The sequence below is a fragment of the Choloepus didactylus genome, chromosome 4, assembly GCF_015220235.1.
Source record: "Choloepus didactylus isolate mChoDid1 chromosome 4, mChoDid1.pri, whole genome shotgun sequence".
NCBI lineage: Eukaryota > Metazoa > Chordata > Mammalia > Pilosa > Megalonychidae > Choloepus > Choloepus didactylus.
The window spans coordinates 131,838,503-131,857,778 of NC_051310.1; the positions used below are offsets into that span (position 1 = coordinate 131,838,503).

Consider the following 19,276-nt stretch of genomic DNA (forward strand, 5'->3'; position numbering starts at 1 on the left):
CACACTATGCTATGACTTGGAATAGAGCTCCTTTCAAAATTTATAAAATTATAGTCATGTTGTTTGGAATCAATTTTAGAAGCATTTGATAAAGGCATGGGAAATAAATATCCTTTGGGGAAAAAATAGACTCAGAAGAAATTTATATGTGGACATATTTTCTGTAAAAAAAAAAAAATGAACTATAAGGGACCACATTACATTCATGTAACAAATTCCTCATGAACCTTATTTGAGGCATGTCTTTAATAAAGTTTCCTAATTCATTCAAATACATAAAGGCCAAGAGTACTGCATAAGACCTCAAGAGAATAATAGTAAGACACCCAGAGACATTCAGAAGTGGTACGAAGCTTAGGAAGCTGTGCTGTTCTCTATAATTAAAAATATTGCTTCTTTCTGGTAACTAAAGACACACTGTTTGTAGGCTTAAAGGTGAAACAGCATATCCAAATTTTACTAAGTTATAATATTGACAACTATCAGATGAATAATAAAGCAGGAAGTAGGGAGAGCTTGAAAGCGTGGTGTTAGAGAAAAAAGTAACAGGGGGAGAAAAAAAGAAAAAAGAAAAGTTGGAAGCAGCAAAGAGGGAGAGACAAACCAACCACAGAAAAACTGTTGTGCCAATGTAACAGGTGAAAGACTTCATTGTATGAGATTTCAGTTTTATATGTCATTACAAAGTATCTGCAAAAATCCCTCAAATGAAAGCTTCCTTCACTTAGTATCACTAAACTATTAGTTATTCTGTAGCTAGGTACACTAGCAGCAGAATAATTCCTTTAGAGGCAGTTCAGAGATTCAGTGTTGTTGTTTTTAAGAGGCTGCAAAGACCAAGAATTTTGTTTGATTATTTTTAATAAATACTTAGAAAAGAAATAAAAGCACTATCAGCTGGCAGCTAATATAGAAAAAGGGTTCAAAGTAGATTTTGTGCTGAAGGCCAGTCGAAAGAATGAATCACCTTCGGCAAGAAAGAGGAAAGAAGGATCTACGCCGATGGAGCAAAACAAACAACCTTCAGTAGCAGTCAAGGTGAAAGTGTTTGCGCCGTGTTCTTGCAAGCCCAGCCTCGCAGCCTTATAGAATCATTTTTAGTTCAGTCTGCTCCGGGGTGCAAAAGCAGGCCCCAAGGCAGGAGACAAAAACCGTGGACCCTATCTGCGCCGGGCGTTCCTACCCGCCTCTCTTCTTTCCCACCTGAGATGTTCTGCCACCTGGACCCGAAACGTGGTAGGGCACTCCGCAGCCATACTTCGCCAGATAGCTTCCTTCTTCCGCAGCTTAAACTAGCAAAAGCAAAGCTCCGGAGGCAATCACGAGACATCTGAGGCAGGAGCCTCTTTCTTCCGGGCGACACTGGCTCCCACCCTGCGGAAATCCTGCAGCTTCGCTGAATTGGCTGCTTCCAGTCCATCTGTCCCGCCTCCGGCTCCTCCTCCCGGGAATCTTGGGCCAAGTGCTCACCCAGCAGTTGTCAGGTGCAGCCACCCAGTTGCTCTGAGTGCCTAGGGACTCACCCACTGGAACCCCTAGCGAAAACTAAGGAGATTTTCTTTCTGTTCCCTGTGGATACGTCTAGATGGAGAGTTATAACCTGGTGCCTTTCGCACACCTTCCTCTTCTAACTCAGGCCACCTTTTCCCACTGCTCCCTTTGTGCCACAGAGGAAACGCTGCTTTTGTTGTTGCTGCTGTTGTTGTTGGGGCCAGCAGTTATTCTACTTTAAGCAACAACAAAATACTTAGTAATCACTGCTTCTTACTGATTGTGGATTATTTTTAAATCGGGCAGCATAAAATTAACGCAGCACTTGATTTAAATGTATTTGCATTTATTTCCAGAATAAAGGCAGATAGCAGTATTCCTAGAACACAATTCAGTGAAAAGAAGGAAATATGTCTTTCAATCTGCAAGAACTCTTTACATCCAGTTCAAACCCCTTCCAATTTTCAATTACCTAGAGAAATCTCAGATGCCTTATCTAAACAAGTACACCACCCCAACACCTTCTTTTTCCTTCATTATTCCCATAATTACCCTGCATATTTATTTTCTTAGGTATTTATTGTCTATCTGATCACCTCCACCATCACTACCACTAGAAGGTAAGCTCCTTGAGGGCAGCAGCCATGTATAAGCTTCTTGAGGGCAGCAGCCACGTATGCCCAGCACCTAGAAGAACACCAGGCAGGTAGGTCTTTAATAAATAGGTAAGATGAACTGAATGAAAGATGAAGTGACATGCCTAAGGTCACACTGCTAATAGGTAGCAAAACACAAATTAAAATTCAGGTCTATTAATTCCCTAATCTACTGCACTTTGCATGTTAGAATACTGAGATTAAACCCATGAGAAGCCAGCTGAATACACCTATTCCAAAGTTTCCTAGTTAAAGGAAGTTTGGGCCAACATGCCCAACACAGTAGGAATAGTAACATAACTCAGAGAGATTCAAGAAATTGCCACTCTAGAATTTCTGTGTGTGTCGTGTGTGTCTGTGTGTGGTGAGGGGGTGGGGGGAGGGAGAATAAGAGAGAATGAGAGGGAAAGGGGGAGAGTGGGAGGGAGAGAGAGAGGAAGACAGGTAGGGGTGGGGGTGCAAAGTGCAAATTGACAATATCAAAGTGTGGCCAAGGAATAGAAGCCCCTTTCCCCTTGGATTATTACTATAATTGGTACATAATGGAAACTAACTAACTCTGGTCTCAAGGCTGCTTTCTATTATTTTAGGCCACTCCTTATCATTTTCAAAGGAAGCAATTATATCTTCTGTCTTTTGCAACCCAGTAAGTCTCGGTATGATGCTTATTATGGTTTACTTTTGGGTAAGGGTAGGCATAATTATCACTTCCTGTAAATAAGTTTTAATGGGGAGGGACCTAAGTGAGAAAAAAATATGTAAATTTTTTCAGATCATAAGTAAATACGGAAAAGGCCAGAATCAATTTTTAAAAATGCACGTTTGCTTCTAATATATCATTCTGTTATACAGTAATGGAAAAAATTTTATATTCCAAAGTTTTGAAGCTTGATTTAAAAATAATCCAAAATAAACTTGTTTTATGCAGTATAAAAAAATGAACACAATAATGATGAATGTGTATTGATGACCAAATACTGAACTTTGCTAAATGAAACCTGATGGCAAATCATTTATTTGGATCTTGGAAACATTTCTACTGCAGTCTTAACAAAACTGATGCAAACTGATAGCATTTAGAACTGGAAGGACCTTATAAAGCAATTAGTGAAACTGCCTTTTTTAAAATGATTGGCCCAAAATAAAAGAGTAAAGGGCTAGAATTAAAACCTGAGTCTCTGGACTCCTAGTCCAAGGTCCACACACTTCTAAATGCGTGACCTTTGATGAGACACTAGTAAGGGTGTTTAAAAGCAAATTACTGCAACAATTAGTAAGTCTTATCCCCAAATTAAAATGTATACATTAAAATTTTTATAAACCATTGTTCTCGAAATAACCCGTTCTCAAGCTACCAGAGAACCCCATTAGGCACCAAAAAAACAAAACCAACAATACTTTCTTATACTACCTTTCTTATGCCAGGCCCCTTGCTAACTTAGCACTTTATATATAATATTATCTCCTTAAATCTTGACAATCCTGGGGAAATTGTGGGGAAAATATTGTTCCTTTGTCGATTTTAAGAATTATTCCTTTGGTTCTTGTTAGATGTATGTGACAGTGTAAATGTTTTCAGTAATTTTATTTTCACAAGTCTTGAAATCTCAGTTCTTTATTTCTTGCACGTGGGCATATTTACAATAAAGTTTAAAATCTAAATTTACAAGCTTAACAGATGACATCTCATGACAGACTCTTAAGCAGAAATCTAATTAATAAACTTGAAATTATTTCTCCTCCAAGGATATTAGCTCTGTTCAGATAAATTACAGTAAACCAAACAAAAACAAAACAAACAAACCCAAAATGAAACAAAACAAAAACTTAATCCAAGGAGGACGTAAAAGCATGGGTGTCATACAGACCTGGCTAATGCCTACATATATTTAGGTCAAAGCTTAGAAATCACTTCCTCCAGGAAGTTTTTCCTGTTCCCTGTGCTCACTTCCACCTTTAAAACTAAGTCCTTAAGCACACTCGGCTTGCCCAGTCCTAATAATTATCACACCAGCATTGTAATAACCCGTTTATTTTCTTGTATGTCTTGTCTAGAGCCTTGCTACTCAAAGTGTGGTCCCCAGACCAGCAGCCTCAGCACCACCTAGGAGCCTACTAGAAATGCAGATTCGAAGCCCAGCTCTACTGAATCAGAATCTATAATGCAAGCCAAATAGTAATTTTTTAATTTATGGAAGCCACTTTAAAAAGAGTAAAAAAACAAGAGAAATTTATTTTAATACATTTAACACAATATAACCAAAATATCATTTCAAAATGTAATTAATATGAAAAAATTAAGATATTTTACATTTTTTTTTCACAGAATCTGACTCAGTGTCTAGCAGGCACTCAAGGAACATTTAATGAAGGAATAAATTAATGAACCTAGATTAGAATAATTCAACCACTTTCTAACTTTGTGTCCCTGGGTAAGTAATAACTCCTCCTTATTAAAGAGAGAGAAAATACCTACTTCACAGGGTTGTGAAAATTTTAAAAACTACCCCAAGTTTCACATCCAGTCACTTTCTATCCCCTAAACTTTTTTTTTTTTAATTTATGGCTATCTGAAATTACATCATTTATTGATTTTTATATTTATTATGTCTCCTCCACTAGAATTTATGTTCCTTGTTTACTCCATTATTTTATCACCATTCATTCATTTAACAAATATTTATTAGGTACTACTATTTTCTAAGCACTATTCCAGGAAGTGGGGATATAAAAATAAACATAAACAAAAAATTCCTGCTATCATTGCAATTAATATTGATAAATATTAATTATGCAATTAAATGAATTACAAAAATTGATGTAAACATGTGTATAATACATTCAACATTGTTAAAATGAAATATGATAAACAAATGTTTAATTTAACTTGATTTTGAAATTAAAAGTTTGCATTTCAAGCTTATAATATACATCAGGCTGAGAGGGCCAAATTGCAGACAAGCTGCCCCAGTTAAAACTATTATGTTGGTTTGTCTTTTTTTTTTTTGACACAGAAACAAAATATAGTACCAAGGATGATCATACTTGACAATACTTTTGTCATTTTATCTTGTCATAAGCATCCAATATTGCCTATCTATAAGAAGTCGATTATGATTATAATTTTAAGCAATTATTTCTTTTTCTTCATTTTGGTATACATTTGCAAGAGATTCCTGGTGACTGACACAATTCAAAGAATGTTCTAAGAAAACAGCAGGACAGTAAAAACAGTCTATATCATCAAAACATATTCTATAGACATAAAGCTTTTTAAAAATTTTTGATTCTCAGATCAGACCATAAAAATAAATCTATCCTCACCTGGACTGATGCTGATGTTGTCACAAACATTAGGACTGGTGGTCTGATGTGCTGAGCCCTCTATCATGGGACTTGCCCTTATGAAGCTCATAACTGCAAAGGAGAGACTAAACTTGCATATAATTGTGCCTAAGAGTCTCCCCCTGGGTACCTCTTTGTTGCTCAGATGTGGCCCTCTCTCTCTCTCTAACTGAGCCACCTCAGCAGCTAAACTCACTGCCATCTCCCCAATGTGGGTCCCAACTCCCAGGGGTGCAAATCTTTCTGGCAATGCAGGATATGACTCCCAGCGATGAATCTGAACCTGGCATCATGGGATTGAGACTATCTTCTTGACTAAAAGGGGGAAGTAAAATGAAACAAAATAAAGTTTCAGTGGCTGAGAGATTTCAAATGCAGTCAAGAGGTCACTCTGATGGACATTCTTATGCACTATATAGATAACACCTCTTAGGTTTTAATGTATTGGAATAGCTAGAAGTAAATACCTGAAACTATCAAACTCCAACCTAGTAGTCTGGACCCCTGAAGACAACTGTATATCAATGTAGTGTACAAGGGGTGATGGTGTGATTGTGAAAACCCTGTGGCTCACACTCCCTTCATCTAGTGTATGGATGGATGAGTAGAAAAATGGGGACAAAAACTAAATGAAAAATAGGGTGGGATGGGGGGGATGATTTGGGTGTTCTTTTTTACTTTTATTTTTTATTCTTATTCTGATTCTTTCTGATGTAAGGAAAATGTTCAAAAATAGATTGGGGTGATGAATGCATAACTATATGATGGCACTGTGAACAGTTGATTGTACACCATGGATGACTGTACGGTATGTGAATATATTTCAGTAAAACTGAATTTAATTAAAATAAATAAATAAATAAATCTAAGCCATAGAACAGCAATACTAGTTCTAATAACTCACGCAGAATCCAGTGCCCTGAACTCTTAAACTAAGTACTTAGTTGGGGTGGGGATGGAGTAGAGAAAAGATTAGTAGAGATTCTGAGAAATAGGTAAAAACTGGGAGGAATAGGAAAATGCTCTAATTAAAATGTCCAAAGAGTGAAACAGAGGTCTCTGGAATGTGAAGCAGATTCTGGAAAACAGAAGTATGGTGGTCTCCAAAAGGGAAAGGAGGTGGGGTAGGAAGTGGCAAAGGAAGCTACAGCATTCCTATGCACAGACTGTCAATTGAGGACTGCTTTACTTCACAGGCAGATCACTTGAGGATTAAAGAATTTGTGGATTTCACTAAAGAAAAGAAACAAATTAGAGTACAACTGTGTCAGCCTTCTGCTTTGCCTCCACACCATACATTTTACTGAAAACTGGGTTAGTTTCACAAAAGTAGGAAGGTATTGTTATCATTTGAGGAGGAAATAAAAACAGGTGGGCATCAAAAGTAACAAAATAGCAAATAAAGTTGTTGCTAAAACTATGTAATTGAATCAAAATATTAGAGGCATGTTTACAAGGTAAATAGCCAATGTAAGGGATGTAAGCCAAGCGTTAATTATGTCTAATCATCCTCTATTTGTATATTCTTCCCATGGCAGTTTTGCAGATGGAAGATATAATTGCAGTATAGAGCATTCTGAAGTCTTCCTATGAGTAGTTGAGCTAAAAATGATACATGCATCTACTTTCATCATTTTATTTAATCTGAGGAGATTGAGCAAGATTAAAGGGAGAGCTAACCCAGGAAGTTCTTGGACACCAGTCTATAAGTGCACTAACCCAGAGGTGGAATATCAGAACTCATCTCAGGAATGAGTAGGTTTTAAATGTAAGAGGAAAAAAGCTACTTAGGTTGGGTGGTAAAATCATGGGATATGCTCCAGCAAAAACAGATGGTCACCAATTTGCCTTTGAAGGAGAGAGAAATCCTTCTCCAAGTAAAGTATATAATTTATGCTACAGCTGAATTGCATGAAATAATGTAGTGTTGTTAAATCTCTATTTGACTCTTGGATCCCTTCTCTACCCTTCTCTGTGCTTCTGGAAACTGATCTCTATGGACTTTACATGCCCCCCTTACCTTCTGACTTCTGGTTGGATTTGGTCAATGGGAAGCACTTGACAGATCAAAGGGCAAAAGAACAGAGAGGTAGCGATATTTATCACCTCCTGCCCCCACATCCCACTCCACCTTTGCCAACGTTTTGGCAATGGCCATATTTCTCACTATCACAGCTGCTGTTGGGAAGCCATTCTTCCATGGCTTCCACTCTTGCTGAGCTCTGGTTAACCATTTCTTCCCTTTTTTCCTTCAGGCCTTCAGGGGTAGTAATGACTGCCAGCCTGTTGCTCATATCTGGGTGCTTCAGCATCCCTCGCTGGTCCCCTTAACCCTGCCTTATTCTCTATAAATAGTCCCTTCATTGAAACCCTTTCATTAAACACCCTTCATTAAAACCCCTGAGTATGCCATGAGTTTCTTGCCCAGACCTTGACTAATACAAAAGGAGACCTTTTACCCTTCTAACACACAGTGCTTAGCCTCTCTAAATAAATGTAGTAACACTTTTAAGAGATAATCAGTCTGAAAGAATGCTAAATCATGAGCCTGTTTAGGGTAACCATAGATCTCAGTCCAGGGTAATGAAGAGTCAGGAATGCTAGAGTTTTCTTAAATACATCACATATTCATCGAGTATTTTCTATAGGCAAGGCACAATGCTGAGTTTCAAGGTGTTCAGAGATGTGTCCTCAAGGAGCTTTCCATTTAATAAAGAGTAAGTGCAAAATAATCATAATACAAGGTAATATAAAATTACCAAAAATGCACTAAAAATAGGTCAAATTATGTTGGCAAGCAAATGGCCAAACAATTTTTGAAAAAGGTATCAAGGCAATTCAACAGTGAAAGGATCATCTTTTCAACAAATGATGCTGGAACAATTTGATTAATCATTAGCAAAACAAAACAAAACAAAACAAAAACCCACTAACCTCCACACTTACCTCACTAAACACACACACACACACACACACACACACAAAAAAAAAAAAACTTGAAATGGATCACAGACCTAAATCTAAGAGCTAAGACTACATAAAAGGTCTCGAAGGAAGCATAGGAGAAATTTCTGTCGTCTTGGGTGTGGCAAAGACTCCTTAAATGCAAAACAAAAAGTATTAACTATAAAAAAAAAAACAAATAAACTGGACTTCATCGTAATAAAAATTTCTTTTGCTCTACAAAAGACATTGCTATATGAAAAGGCAAGTCACAGACTGGGAGAAAATATATACAAATCATATATCTGATAAACATACATAAACAACAAGACAACACAATTTTTAAAAATAGACAAAATAATTGAAGATATACTTTACCAAAGGTGATACATGGATGACAAGTAAGCACATGAAAAAATGCTTATTAGTCATTAAGGAAATACAAATTAAAACCATAATGAGATATTACCACATTTCCACTAGAGTAGCTAAAATTAAAAAGATTAACTATACCAAGTGTTGGCAAGGATGTGGAGCAACTACGATGTTTATATATTACTGTTGGAAAGGCAGATGGTAAAACCACTAAGGAAAACAATTTGAGAGTTTCTTAAAAAGTTAAACATATTCCTATCATATGACACAACCATTACAATACTAGGTACTTACCTGTATTTGCATCTAGGGCTGTGCAATAATCTTACAACAAACTTAGCAGCATAAAACAATACACATTTATTATCTCACAGTTTCTGTGGTTCAGGAGTCCGGGCATAATTTAGCTGGGTCCTCTGCCTCAGAATTTCATAAATCTTTCCTAAGGCTTCAGTAGAGAACAATCTGCTTCCAAGATTTATGTGACAGATAGCAGTATTCAGTTACTTGTGAGTTGTTAGATTGAGAACCACAGTTTCTTGCTAGCTGTTTGCTGGATGCCACCCTCAGCTTTTTGCCACATGGTTCTTCCCCACATGGCCACTTGCTTCCTCAAAGCCAACAAGAGAAAAAGAGTCTCTCCTACCAAGAGGGGCTTACAAGCTTGTATAATGTAATCATGTAACCAAGTAGTTAGGATTTAACGATAATCATGATTACCAAATTATTATATAGATATTCCTTTCTACTTCCTGCTGTATAAGAGTAGACAAAAGGAAATATCTGTAATCTCTGAGCTGTAATTCAGCTACCTTGATCTCTGATAATGATTGTATAGCCTTTATCTTGTGCCCTTGTGACTGTAAGAACCTTTTGACTGGATAAACAAAATGTGGTATACACACATGATGGAATACTACACGGCAGTAAGAAGGAATTAGGTCATGAAACATATGACAACATGGGTGAACCCTGAAGACATAATGCTGAGTGAAATAAGCCAGACACAAAAAGAGAGATATTGTATGTTACCACTAATGTGAACTCCGTGAATAATGTAAAATAAATGTTTTATATTGTAGAATGTAGGGGACCTAGAGGTAGACAGCAACTAGTGAAGGGGGAACGATAATCTAATAAGAACAGATAAGATATTGATAGCAATCTCAATGATATGGGAATGCTCAGGAATGACTATGGTTTGCTAATTTTCTTGGGGTATGGTAGGAACATGCTGGAAGCAATATAGTTATTTTACGTTGTTTTTCTTATTCCTTTGTTTTTTTTTTTTTTTAGTTTTTGATAAAGCATTTAAAAGAAGTAAAAGGAGGGGACACTATAAAAAAAAAAAAAAAACCTTGTGACTAACCTTTATTTATACCCATTTATAAAGTTTTTCAACTTTATAGAGTCTTATGATCACTAAAGACAGCCCCTAATGTTTATTAATGAAGGGTCTTGGGTCAGAACATAACTAACCCACCCCAAGCTCAAATTTATTTTAATAACTGAAGCTGGATCAAACCAAAATGGGCCTGCCTGACCCATGGAGTAGTTTAGACTTTAACCTATAAGTGACCTATACCTCATTATAATACTAAAAATCATGCCCATCATATTAAGACCACCATTTTCTTACATACGTTCTGTGACTAAGCATATAATCAATCTGCACAAGCTCAATAATTAGATCACCTCCAATTACATCATCTGGGTCCACTGTGCCCATTTTCCTAAAACATGTCCATCTTTTAATAGTATAAAACTAACAGAATTACTACAGTTTGGGGAGAGATTTTTTTAGGCCAATAGGCCATCTGCTCTCCTGCTTCGCACCAAGCAATAAACTCTTTCTCTCTTCGAAACCCTGGTATCTCAGGAATTAGTCATTTAAATACCTCAGGTAAAGAATCCACCGCCTTGCTCCCATAACAATTTGGTGACCCCTAGATGGGAAGAAGCCCCAGTAGGACACATAAGAACAGTAACTGAGCCTTTTGTGGCCGCTGGACTGTATTTAGTCTATGAGGCTGGCAATCAGGTTTTTCTCTGTCCTGCCGGCACTCCAGACCCTTTTGGTGCCTTAAAAAGCTTCAAAGAGAGAAACTGTGTCCAGTTTCAAGTGCCGTTCACGTTGCCCTGGACCCGGCCTTGAAGCCGTCCCATTTCCAGAACGATCCCCTTTACTTTGACCTCTACCTCCTTGTTTTCTGGGTACCATTCTATATGGGATTTGAGGCCCTGACCTGAGTTTGTCTTTTGAGTATACTCCTGGAAAACAAGTAATCCAACAATTAATTAGTGTTCAATGAAATTAAGTATGCCTGTTTAACTGTTAACCGGTGTGTTACCTAGGTACAGTTAAGTGTTTAATGCTTAACTGATAATTGCTGTGTTTGGTCTAGTTATTAATAGGTATGTTACTTAAATATATAGTAAGTTTTAAGTGTCTTTAGATTTGTTAGTTGGTGTCTTACTGCATTAGTATTGGTCAAGTGTTTCTAATTAGTTACTGATTACGGAAATTCTTTAAAAAGGGAACCTTGGGGCTGTATTGAAAAACTGGAAAATTTTTAATTATGAGTCTATGAGAAAAAGGTTTATTTCCATAACACAATCTGGCCTCAATATGATTTAGAAGCAGGAGAGAAATGGCCTGAGAATGGTTCTGTGGAAAGATACTACCATTAGAGATTACAGTTAAAGATACTACAGTTAAAGGTGTTCTGCAAAAGAGAGTAGAAACAGGATGAGATGATGTATATTCAATCTTTTATTTGTCCCTCTCAAAATTATTTGTGTTCTTTCTTTTTACTTTTGTCTGTCTGCCTGTTCAATGTATATTCTCATACCTCCAGATGGTAATGGCAAATTAAAAAAAAATTCTTAAAGAGCTCTATTTGAATTGCTTAAACATGAATAAGCACACATACACACACACACACACACACACATGTGCACACTTTATTTATTTATTAGTACTCCTGGAGTCCCAGGAAAAAAAAAAAACAACCCTGGGCAGCAGGGTTCAAAGGGTTAGTTTTGTAATTACATAAATAAACCTGGATATTAGAAAGAAATTGCCCCTGGAATTTCATTAAGGCAGCAGAAGGCTAACAGAGGGCTGCCTCTGGAAAAGTCAAAGACCTTTTCCAATTATCTGGGTCACAGATTTAAGTGAAATAGATGTAATAATTAGAAATTATTAAGAGAAGGACATAGAAACTCTTAAATCCCACCACCCTCATTTAAAACTTTTAAAATCAAGTTCAACAGACCAGACCTCATTATTCTGTCCACCTTTACTATAGAGTTATATATGTTAGTAAATAGCTAACTTAAGGCAGCTACGAGGGAAGGACTGCGTACAGAAAGGTGGGGAGCTGTGGTTTAGAATTTTTTTAACTGGGCCTAGAGGTCAGAAATGGCAGGCATAGAAAAAATGCGGAATAGGCCATGTTTGTTAAAATTATTTTTTTTCCAATAATACCTTTGTAATGGTAATTGTAATAATCAGATCATTAAAATATGAATAGCCTTGGAGTAGAAGTATCTGAATAAAATCTAATTACCAAATTTCAGTAAGTAAAATGAAAGGTCCTTGAAAACTATGAAAAAGTTTTCTTGGATTTAGGCTTGGGACAAATTAAGCAATTGCAGTATATTTCCCAGAACTTCATAGTCAATATACCTGTAAGGTAATTTGTAATTTTAGGATATTATACAAGATTGAAGATTTTTTTTAATCTTCAATAGAAGGAATTTTATGATGATTTTTAAATTGAACAAATACAATTCTATTCTACTTAGGTATGTTCTCCCTAAATTTATATAGCTTACTGATAAAATAAGCTAGTATTATAAGTACATTATCAATTCATCTCAAAAGTAGTCTAACCAGAGAAGTTGCATCAACTGAGCAATGTACCTGGTAATAATGACATTTATATAATATAATAAAATGAAAACATGCTGGTGCTTTAAATATATCCTATTTAAGAAATCAGTTACATTTAGTAAGAAATATGATATTTTTTTATAACCTTGATTACCTGGATTTCAAAGAATCTGGCTCTTTAATTACTTTGCCATTTGTTACCCAGTATATGGAAGAATTTGAATTTGTAGTTGCTTTGTTAATGTCAGGCAGTATACTCTGTGAGTATATTACATAATCAGGTTAATAAGTGCTGTCATGAATGGGGAAGACATGATTCTTAGCTTCAAAGAGTTTATATTCTGCTTAGAATATACTTGTACTAGGGCACAATATAAGACAGTAGTATTTAAAGTACCAGCTAATTACCTTAAAGAAATAAAAATGCTGGAAAATTTTAAAAAGCAGATAGATTTTTTAAAAATGATCTTAGAAGACCTCATAGAAAAAAATGACATGTGTAAGACCTTTAAATAAGAAAGTAGCATCTGAATAAATGGAGCTCTGAACCAGTCTTTTAGAAGCCACAACTTAATTTTGTGAACTAACATATTCCTGGTATTATTTAGCACTTGGGAATAATGTTGAGAAAAATTTGAGAATTTTTTTTTGGATATAAACCCCTTAATTTACTGAAGAACTGATTATATTTCAAACTTGGGCTTTTCTGACATTTGAAGGTAGTGCTGGATTGGACTGAGAGATTTTAGGCACACAATCATTTGTGTGTTTTGAGTATCAATTATATAAATGCCTGGCTGTGTTCCACTCCAAGCATAATTTTTTTTCCTTCTTCCACTATGCTGTAGTATCTCTGTCTCTTCTTTTCTTCATGAATACTGTTATTGGAAGGTAGTGTGCACGTTCCAAGAGCTTTGTAAATTTGTTATCAAATTTATTTCTAATTGTATGCAGTCTGGATAAGTAAAGACTATAGGTGGATAATTAGTAGTTTTATTATTTCCCATACTAAGATATTTTCTAATCAAAGTGAATTTTGTTTGTATCTGACTACAAGCCCTGAATAGATATGGAAAGTTGTAAAAGATTGATAAAAGTAAATTCTGTCTGTCATAGTCAATGCTGATCAAAAATTTGATAAGCCTGTTTATAATATTTTTTGAAAGGCTTTTGTGTCAAACTGTGTATTCATACAAAACTAAAGTTTAGTTTGCTCTCTGTTGAAGTAATGTGGATTGTTAGTTTGCTCCTAATGAAAAGTTTCAAAAAGTTTTTCTTAATCATCCAAGTACTCTGTCTAGAAGACAAAGATTTTATATCAGAATAATATCCTTGTTAATGTTTATGTTGGCCTTATCATCCTTTATTTCTGAAGACAAGTCTCACTTTTAAGGAAAAACTGTTACAAAGGATTTGTTCTTTCACCTTGAAAAAGTGAGGTGCTAAAATAGTTTAACCTATTACACGGGAAGTGTTTGGGAAGTATTACAATAATTAAAAGGGATTTTCTATTCTACTGTTAAACAGATTTGCATGGGTGAAACATTATACATCTATCTAGAAATTGTATAAAATTCCTAAAAATACACTGTCCATGTATATCCTGATACTGATCTGTGTGCTAGGCAACAGTATGATGTTAGTCATGGTTTTAGTTATTCTTAGAAAAAAGCTACAGTTCATAAAAAGAGCCAAATGTGTCAGCTGCACTGCTTTGCCCTAATGCTTCTCTAAAAGTGTACGTGGTCAGCTATAAATCAGAACTTCATCTGCAACAAAAAGGGACTTTAAAAGAGAAGCAAGACAAATACATAAAATATAAGACGTCTTACCTGTTATTTAAAATTACTCTGGTAAATGTATAAAGGTGAAACAAGACAAAACTTCCTCTATGGTTTGTTAAAATAAGACAACTGTCAAATGTTTTTATTCCTGAAAACAGCTTCATTTAAAAATGTTATAAGAAAATCAGGGCTTAAATTGTAAGCTCTTGCAGCAGTCAAATTTACTCTTAAGCTTTAACTGTTATTTCTAAAATTTGAGGTGTGTTACTCTTTGTATAACCTGATAGTCCCCTGGCACTTAAAGTATCTGTGTGACACCTGAGACTCAGTTAGTGTTTTCCAACTCTGAAAGTCAGCATTACTTCAAACAGCAATTGTTAAGGAGCTAAAAAAAGAAATCAGACTTCAATTAAAGTGTGAATGAAGCTGATCTGGTTAAGACTAAGGTAAATCAGAATACAGGGTAAAAGATGATACTGTCTATCTTTTAAGACATTAACTTTTGTGAGAACAAAAAAAGATATTTATTTTATTCAAAATTTAAATTTTCTGTAGCACACTATCTAATTTAACCTGTCTAGTCAGTTTATTTAAAACACCAAATTCATCTTTATTTGACATAGAACCTAGAATAAGGAAAACAATCTTAATATTCTGTACAAGTTATTGTTATACCCTGATGCATTTCAAAGTATTTGGGGCAAAAAATGAAAAAAGGATTTACAAAATCCATTAAGGGACTGAAGAAAAAGTTGAACTATTAAACTTCACCAAAGGGGGATTCCTGATATTCTCTTAAGCAATAGGGGCTCCCAATTTAATAATCTTTCTATAATGGCAAAGCTAAACCTACTTATAACTAATTCCTAAGAGTCACCCCAAAGAACCTCTTTTGTTGCTGTCTCTCTCTAAGCCTAACTCTGCAAATAAACTCACTACCTCCCCCCTACATAGGACATGACTTCCAAGAGTGTAAGTCTCCCTGGCAACATAAGACATGACTCCCAGGTATGAGCCTGCCCCGGCATTGTAGAATTGGATGACCAAAAAGGGGAAAGGAAGTAAATAGAGTTTCAATGGCTAAGAGATTTCAAATCAAGTGAAGCAGTCATTCTGGAAGTTACTCTTACCTAAATTTCAGCCAGATATTGCAAACTGCCACAGTATGGCAAGCCCCAACCAACAGTGTTCCTGAAAACCTGAAAGTATTTCTGGGTGCTAATAAAATTTGACATTAACTTTGTTTTTCAGAGACTTAAAGTCTCCAGATTGTTCCCATGCCAGAAAAACCCTGAAACCCAGAAAACCAGTCTCTCCAAGAACAACAACCAGTTTCATCCCTCTGCCGCTTAATGTGGACACCCCTTGTCAGCATAAAGAAATCAGAGGAATCGGTGCCCAGATATCCCGCAGTATTGAGAGAAAATTATCAAATGAGAGGGAGGAGCTGTAACTGAAAAATAAGGATTTAAGGGTAATAAAAATTACTAAGTTATTAAATAGATACTCCTTTTTATTTCTTGCAACATTAAACAGAAGGAAATGCCTGAACTCTCTGAACTGTAATTCAGCAACCTTGATCTCTGATGATTGTATAGTCTTTATCTTCTGTCCTTTTGATTGCAAAACCTTGTGACTAACCTTCACTTGCACCCATTTATCCAGTTTTTTGACTTGAGTCTTTTTTTTAATCTTTATTTTATTGAGATATATTCACATACCACACAGTCATACAAAACAAATCGTACATTCGATTGTTCACAGTACCATTACATAGTTGTACATTCATCACCTAAATCAATCCCTGACACCTTCATTAGTACACACACAAAAATAACAAGAATAATAATTAAAGTGAAAAAGAGCAATTAAAGTAAAAAAGAACACTGGGTACCTTTGTCTGTTTGTTTCCTTCCACTATTTTTCTACTCATCCATCCATAAACTAGACAAAGTGGAGTGTGGTCCTTATGGTTTTCCCAATCCCATTGTCACCCCTCATAAGCTACATTTTTATACAATTGTCTTTGAGATTCATGGGTTCTGGGTTGTAGTTTGATAGTTTCAGGTATCCACCACCAGCTACCCCAATTCTTTAGAACCTAAAAAGGGTTGTCTAAAGTGTGCGTAAGAGTGCCCACCAGAGTGACCTCTCAGCTCCTTTTGGAATCTCTCTGCCACTGAAGCTTATTTCATTTCCTTTCACATCCCCCTTTTGGTCAAGAAGATGTTCTCCATCCCACAATGCTGGGTCTACATTCCTCCCCAAGAGTCATATTCCACACTGCCAGGGAGATTCACTCCCCTGGGTGTCTGATCCCACGTAGTGGGGAGGGCAGTGATTTCACTTTTCAAGCTAGCTTCAGTATAGAGAGAGGGCCACATCTGAGCAACAAAGAGGCATTTGGGAGGAGGCTCTTAAGCACAATTATAGGGAGGCCTAGCCTCTCTTTTGCAGCAACAATCTTCCCAAGGGTAAATCCTGTGGTAGAGGGCTCAACCCATCAAACCACCACTCCCCTATGTCTGTGGTCATCTTAGCAACCATTGAGGTGGGGCAGGCCAATACCCCTGCATTCTCCACAGGCTCCTCAAGGGGGCTCTACATATTTTTTTCCTTGTTTTTTTTAACTTTTTTGTTTTTTAATCAACTGTATGAAAAATTTAAAAATTAAAAATTTAAAAATTTAAAAAAAATTTTAAAAAAGACATACAATAAAAGAACATTTTGAAGAGACCATAACAAGGGAGTAAGAAAAAGACAATTAACCTAAGATAACTACTTTACTTCCAACATGTTCCTACTCTATCCCAAGAAAGTTACCTAATATAGCAACATTTCTGTGAACTTGTTCCTACTATACCCATCAGAAATTAACAGACCATAGTCATTCCTAGGCATTCCCAGAACGTTAAATTTACCCATGATAGCTTATCTGTTCTTCTTGGATTATTGTTCCCCCTTCCTTAATTGCTCTCTATTGCTAGTTCCCCTACATTCTACATTATAAACCATTTGTTTTACATTTTTCAAAGTTCACATTAGTGGTAGCATATAATATTTCTCTTTTTGTGCCTGGCTTATTTCGCTCAGCATTATGTCTTCAAGGTTCATCCATGTTGTCATATGTTTCACGAGATCGTTCCTTCTTACTGCCGCGTAGTATTCCATCGTGTGTATATACCACATTTTATTTATCCACTCATCTGTTGAAGGACATTTGGGTTGTTTCCATCTCTTGGCAATTGTGAATAATGCTGCTATGAACATTGGCATGCAGATATCTGTTCGTGTCACTGCTTTCCGATCTTCCGGGTATATACCGAGAAGTGCAATCGCTGGATCGAATGGCAGCTCTATATCTAGTTTTCTAAGGAACTGCCAGACTGACTTCCAGAGTGGCTGAACCATTATACAGTCCCACCAACAAAGAATAAGAGTTCCAATTTCTCCACATCCTCTCCAGCATTTGTAGTTTCCTGTTTGTTTAATGGCAGCCACTCTAACCGGTGTGAGATGGTATCTCATTGTGGTCTTAATTTGCATCTCTCTAATAGCTAGTGAAGCTGAACATTTTTTCATGTGTTTCTTGGCCATTTGTATTTCCTCTTCAGAGAACTGTCTTTTCATATCTTTTGCCCATTTTATAATTGGGCTGTCTGTACTACTGTCATTGAGTTGTAGGATTTCTTTATATATGCAAGATATCAGTCTTTTGTCAGATACATGGTTTCCAAAAATTTTTTCCCATTGAGTTGGCTGCCTCTTTACCTTTTTGAGAAATTCCTTTGAGGTACAGAAACTTCTAAGCTTGAGGAGTTCCCATTTATCTATTTTCTCTTTTGTTGCTTGTGCTTTGGGTGTAAAGTCTAGGAAATGGCCACCTAATACAAGGTCTTGAAGATGTTTTTCTACATTATCTTCTAGGAGTTTTATGGTACTTTCTTTTATATTGAGATCTTTGGTCCATTTTGAGTTAATTTTTGTGTAGGGTGTGAGGTAGGGGTCCTCTTTCATTCTTTTGGATATGGATATCCAACTCTCCCAGCCCCATTTGTTGAAAAGAGCTTTATGACCCAGTTCAGTGACTTTGGGGGCCTTATCAAAGATCAGTCAGCCATAGATCTGGGGGTCTATCTCCGAATTCTCAATTCGATTCCATTGATCTATATGTCTATCTTTGTGCCAGTATTATGCTGTTTTGACAACTGTGGCTTTATAATAAGCTTCAAAGTCAGGGAGTGTAAGTCCTCCCACTTCGTTTTTCTTTTTTAGAGTGTCTTTAGCAATTCGAGGCATCTTCCCTTTCCAAATAAATTTGATAACTAGCTTTTCCAAGTCTGCAAAGTAGGTTGTTGGAATTTTGATTGGGATTGCATTGAATCTGTAGATGAGTTTCAGCAGAATTGACATCTTAATGACATTTAGCCTTCCTATCCATGAACATGGAATATTTTTCCATCTTTTAAGGTCCCCTTCTATTTCTTTTAGTAGAGTTATGTAGTTTTCTTTGTATAGGTCTTTTACATCTTTGGTTAAGTTTATTCCTAGGTACTTGATTTTTTTAGTTGCTTTTGAAAATGGTATCTTTTTCTTGATTGTCTCTTCAGTTTGTTCATTTCTAGCATATAGAAACATTACTGACTTATGTGCATTAATCTTGTCTCCCGCTACTTTGCTAAATTTGTTTGTTAGCTCTAGTAGCTGTATCGTCGATTTCTCAGGGTTTTCCAGATATAAGATCATACAATCTGCATACAATGACAGTTTTACTTCTTCTTTTC

The 19,276-nt window shown here is 36.1% G+C and overlaps 1 protein-coding gene across 6 annotated transcripts in view; it reads right to left on the minus strand.

The window, feature by feature from the left end:
* The window catches only part of GALK2 (galactokinase 2), a 174,491-nt gene that overhangs the window by 147,869 nt on the left and 7,346 nt on the right, over positions 1-19,276 (minus strand). For 2 of the 6 annotated variants that reach the window (XM_037834025.1, XM_037834023.1), the window contains exon 1: positions 1,204-1,362. The exons of the other annotated variants lie outside the window; for them this stretch is intronic. In XM_037834025.1, the coding sequence (XP_037689953.1) occupies positions 1,204-1,256 (53 nt within the window). In that variant the 5' untranslated portion in view covers positions 1,257-1,362. Of the gene's footprint in view, positions 1-1,203; positions 1,363-19,276 lie in introns of those variants that run through there. 6 annotated transcript variants of the gene reach the window in all.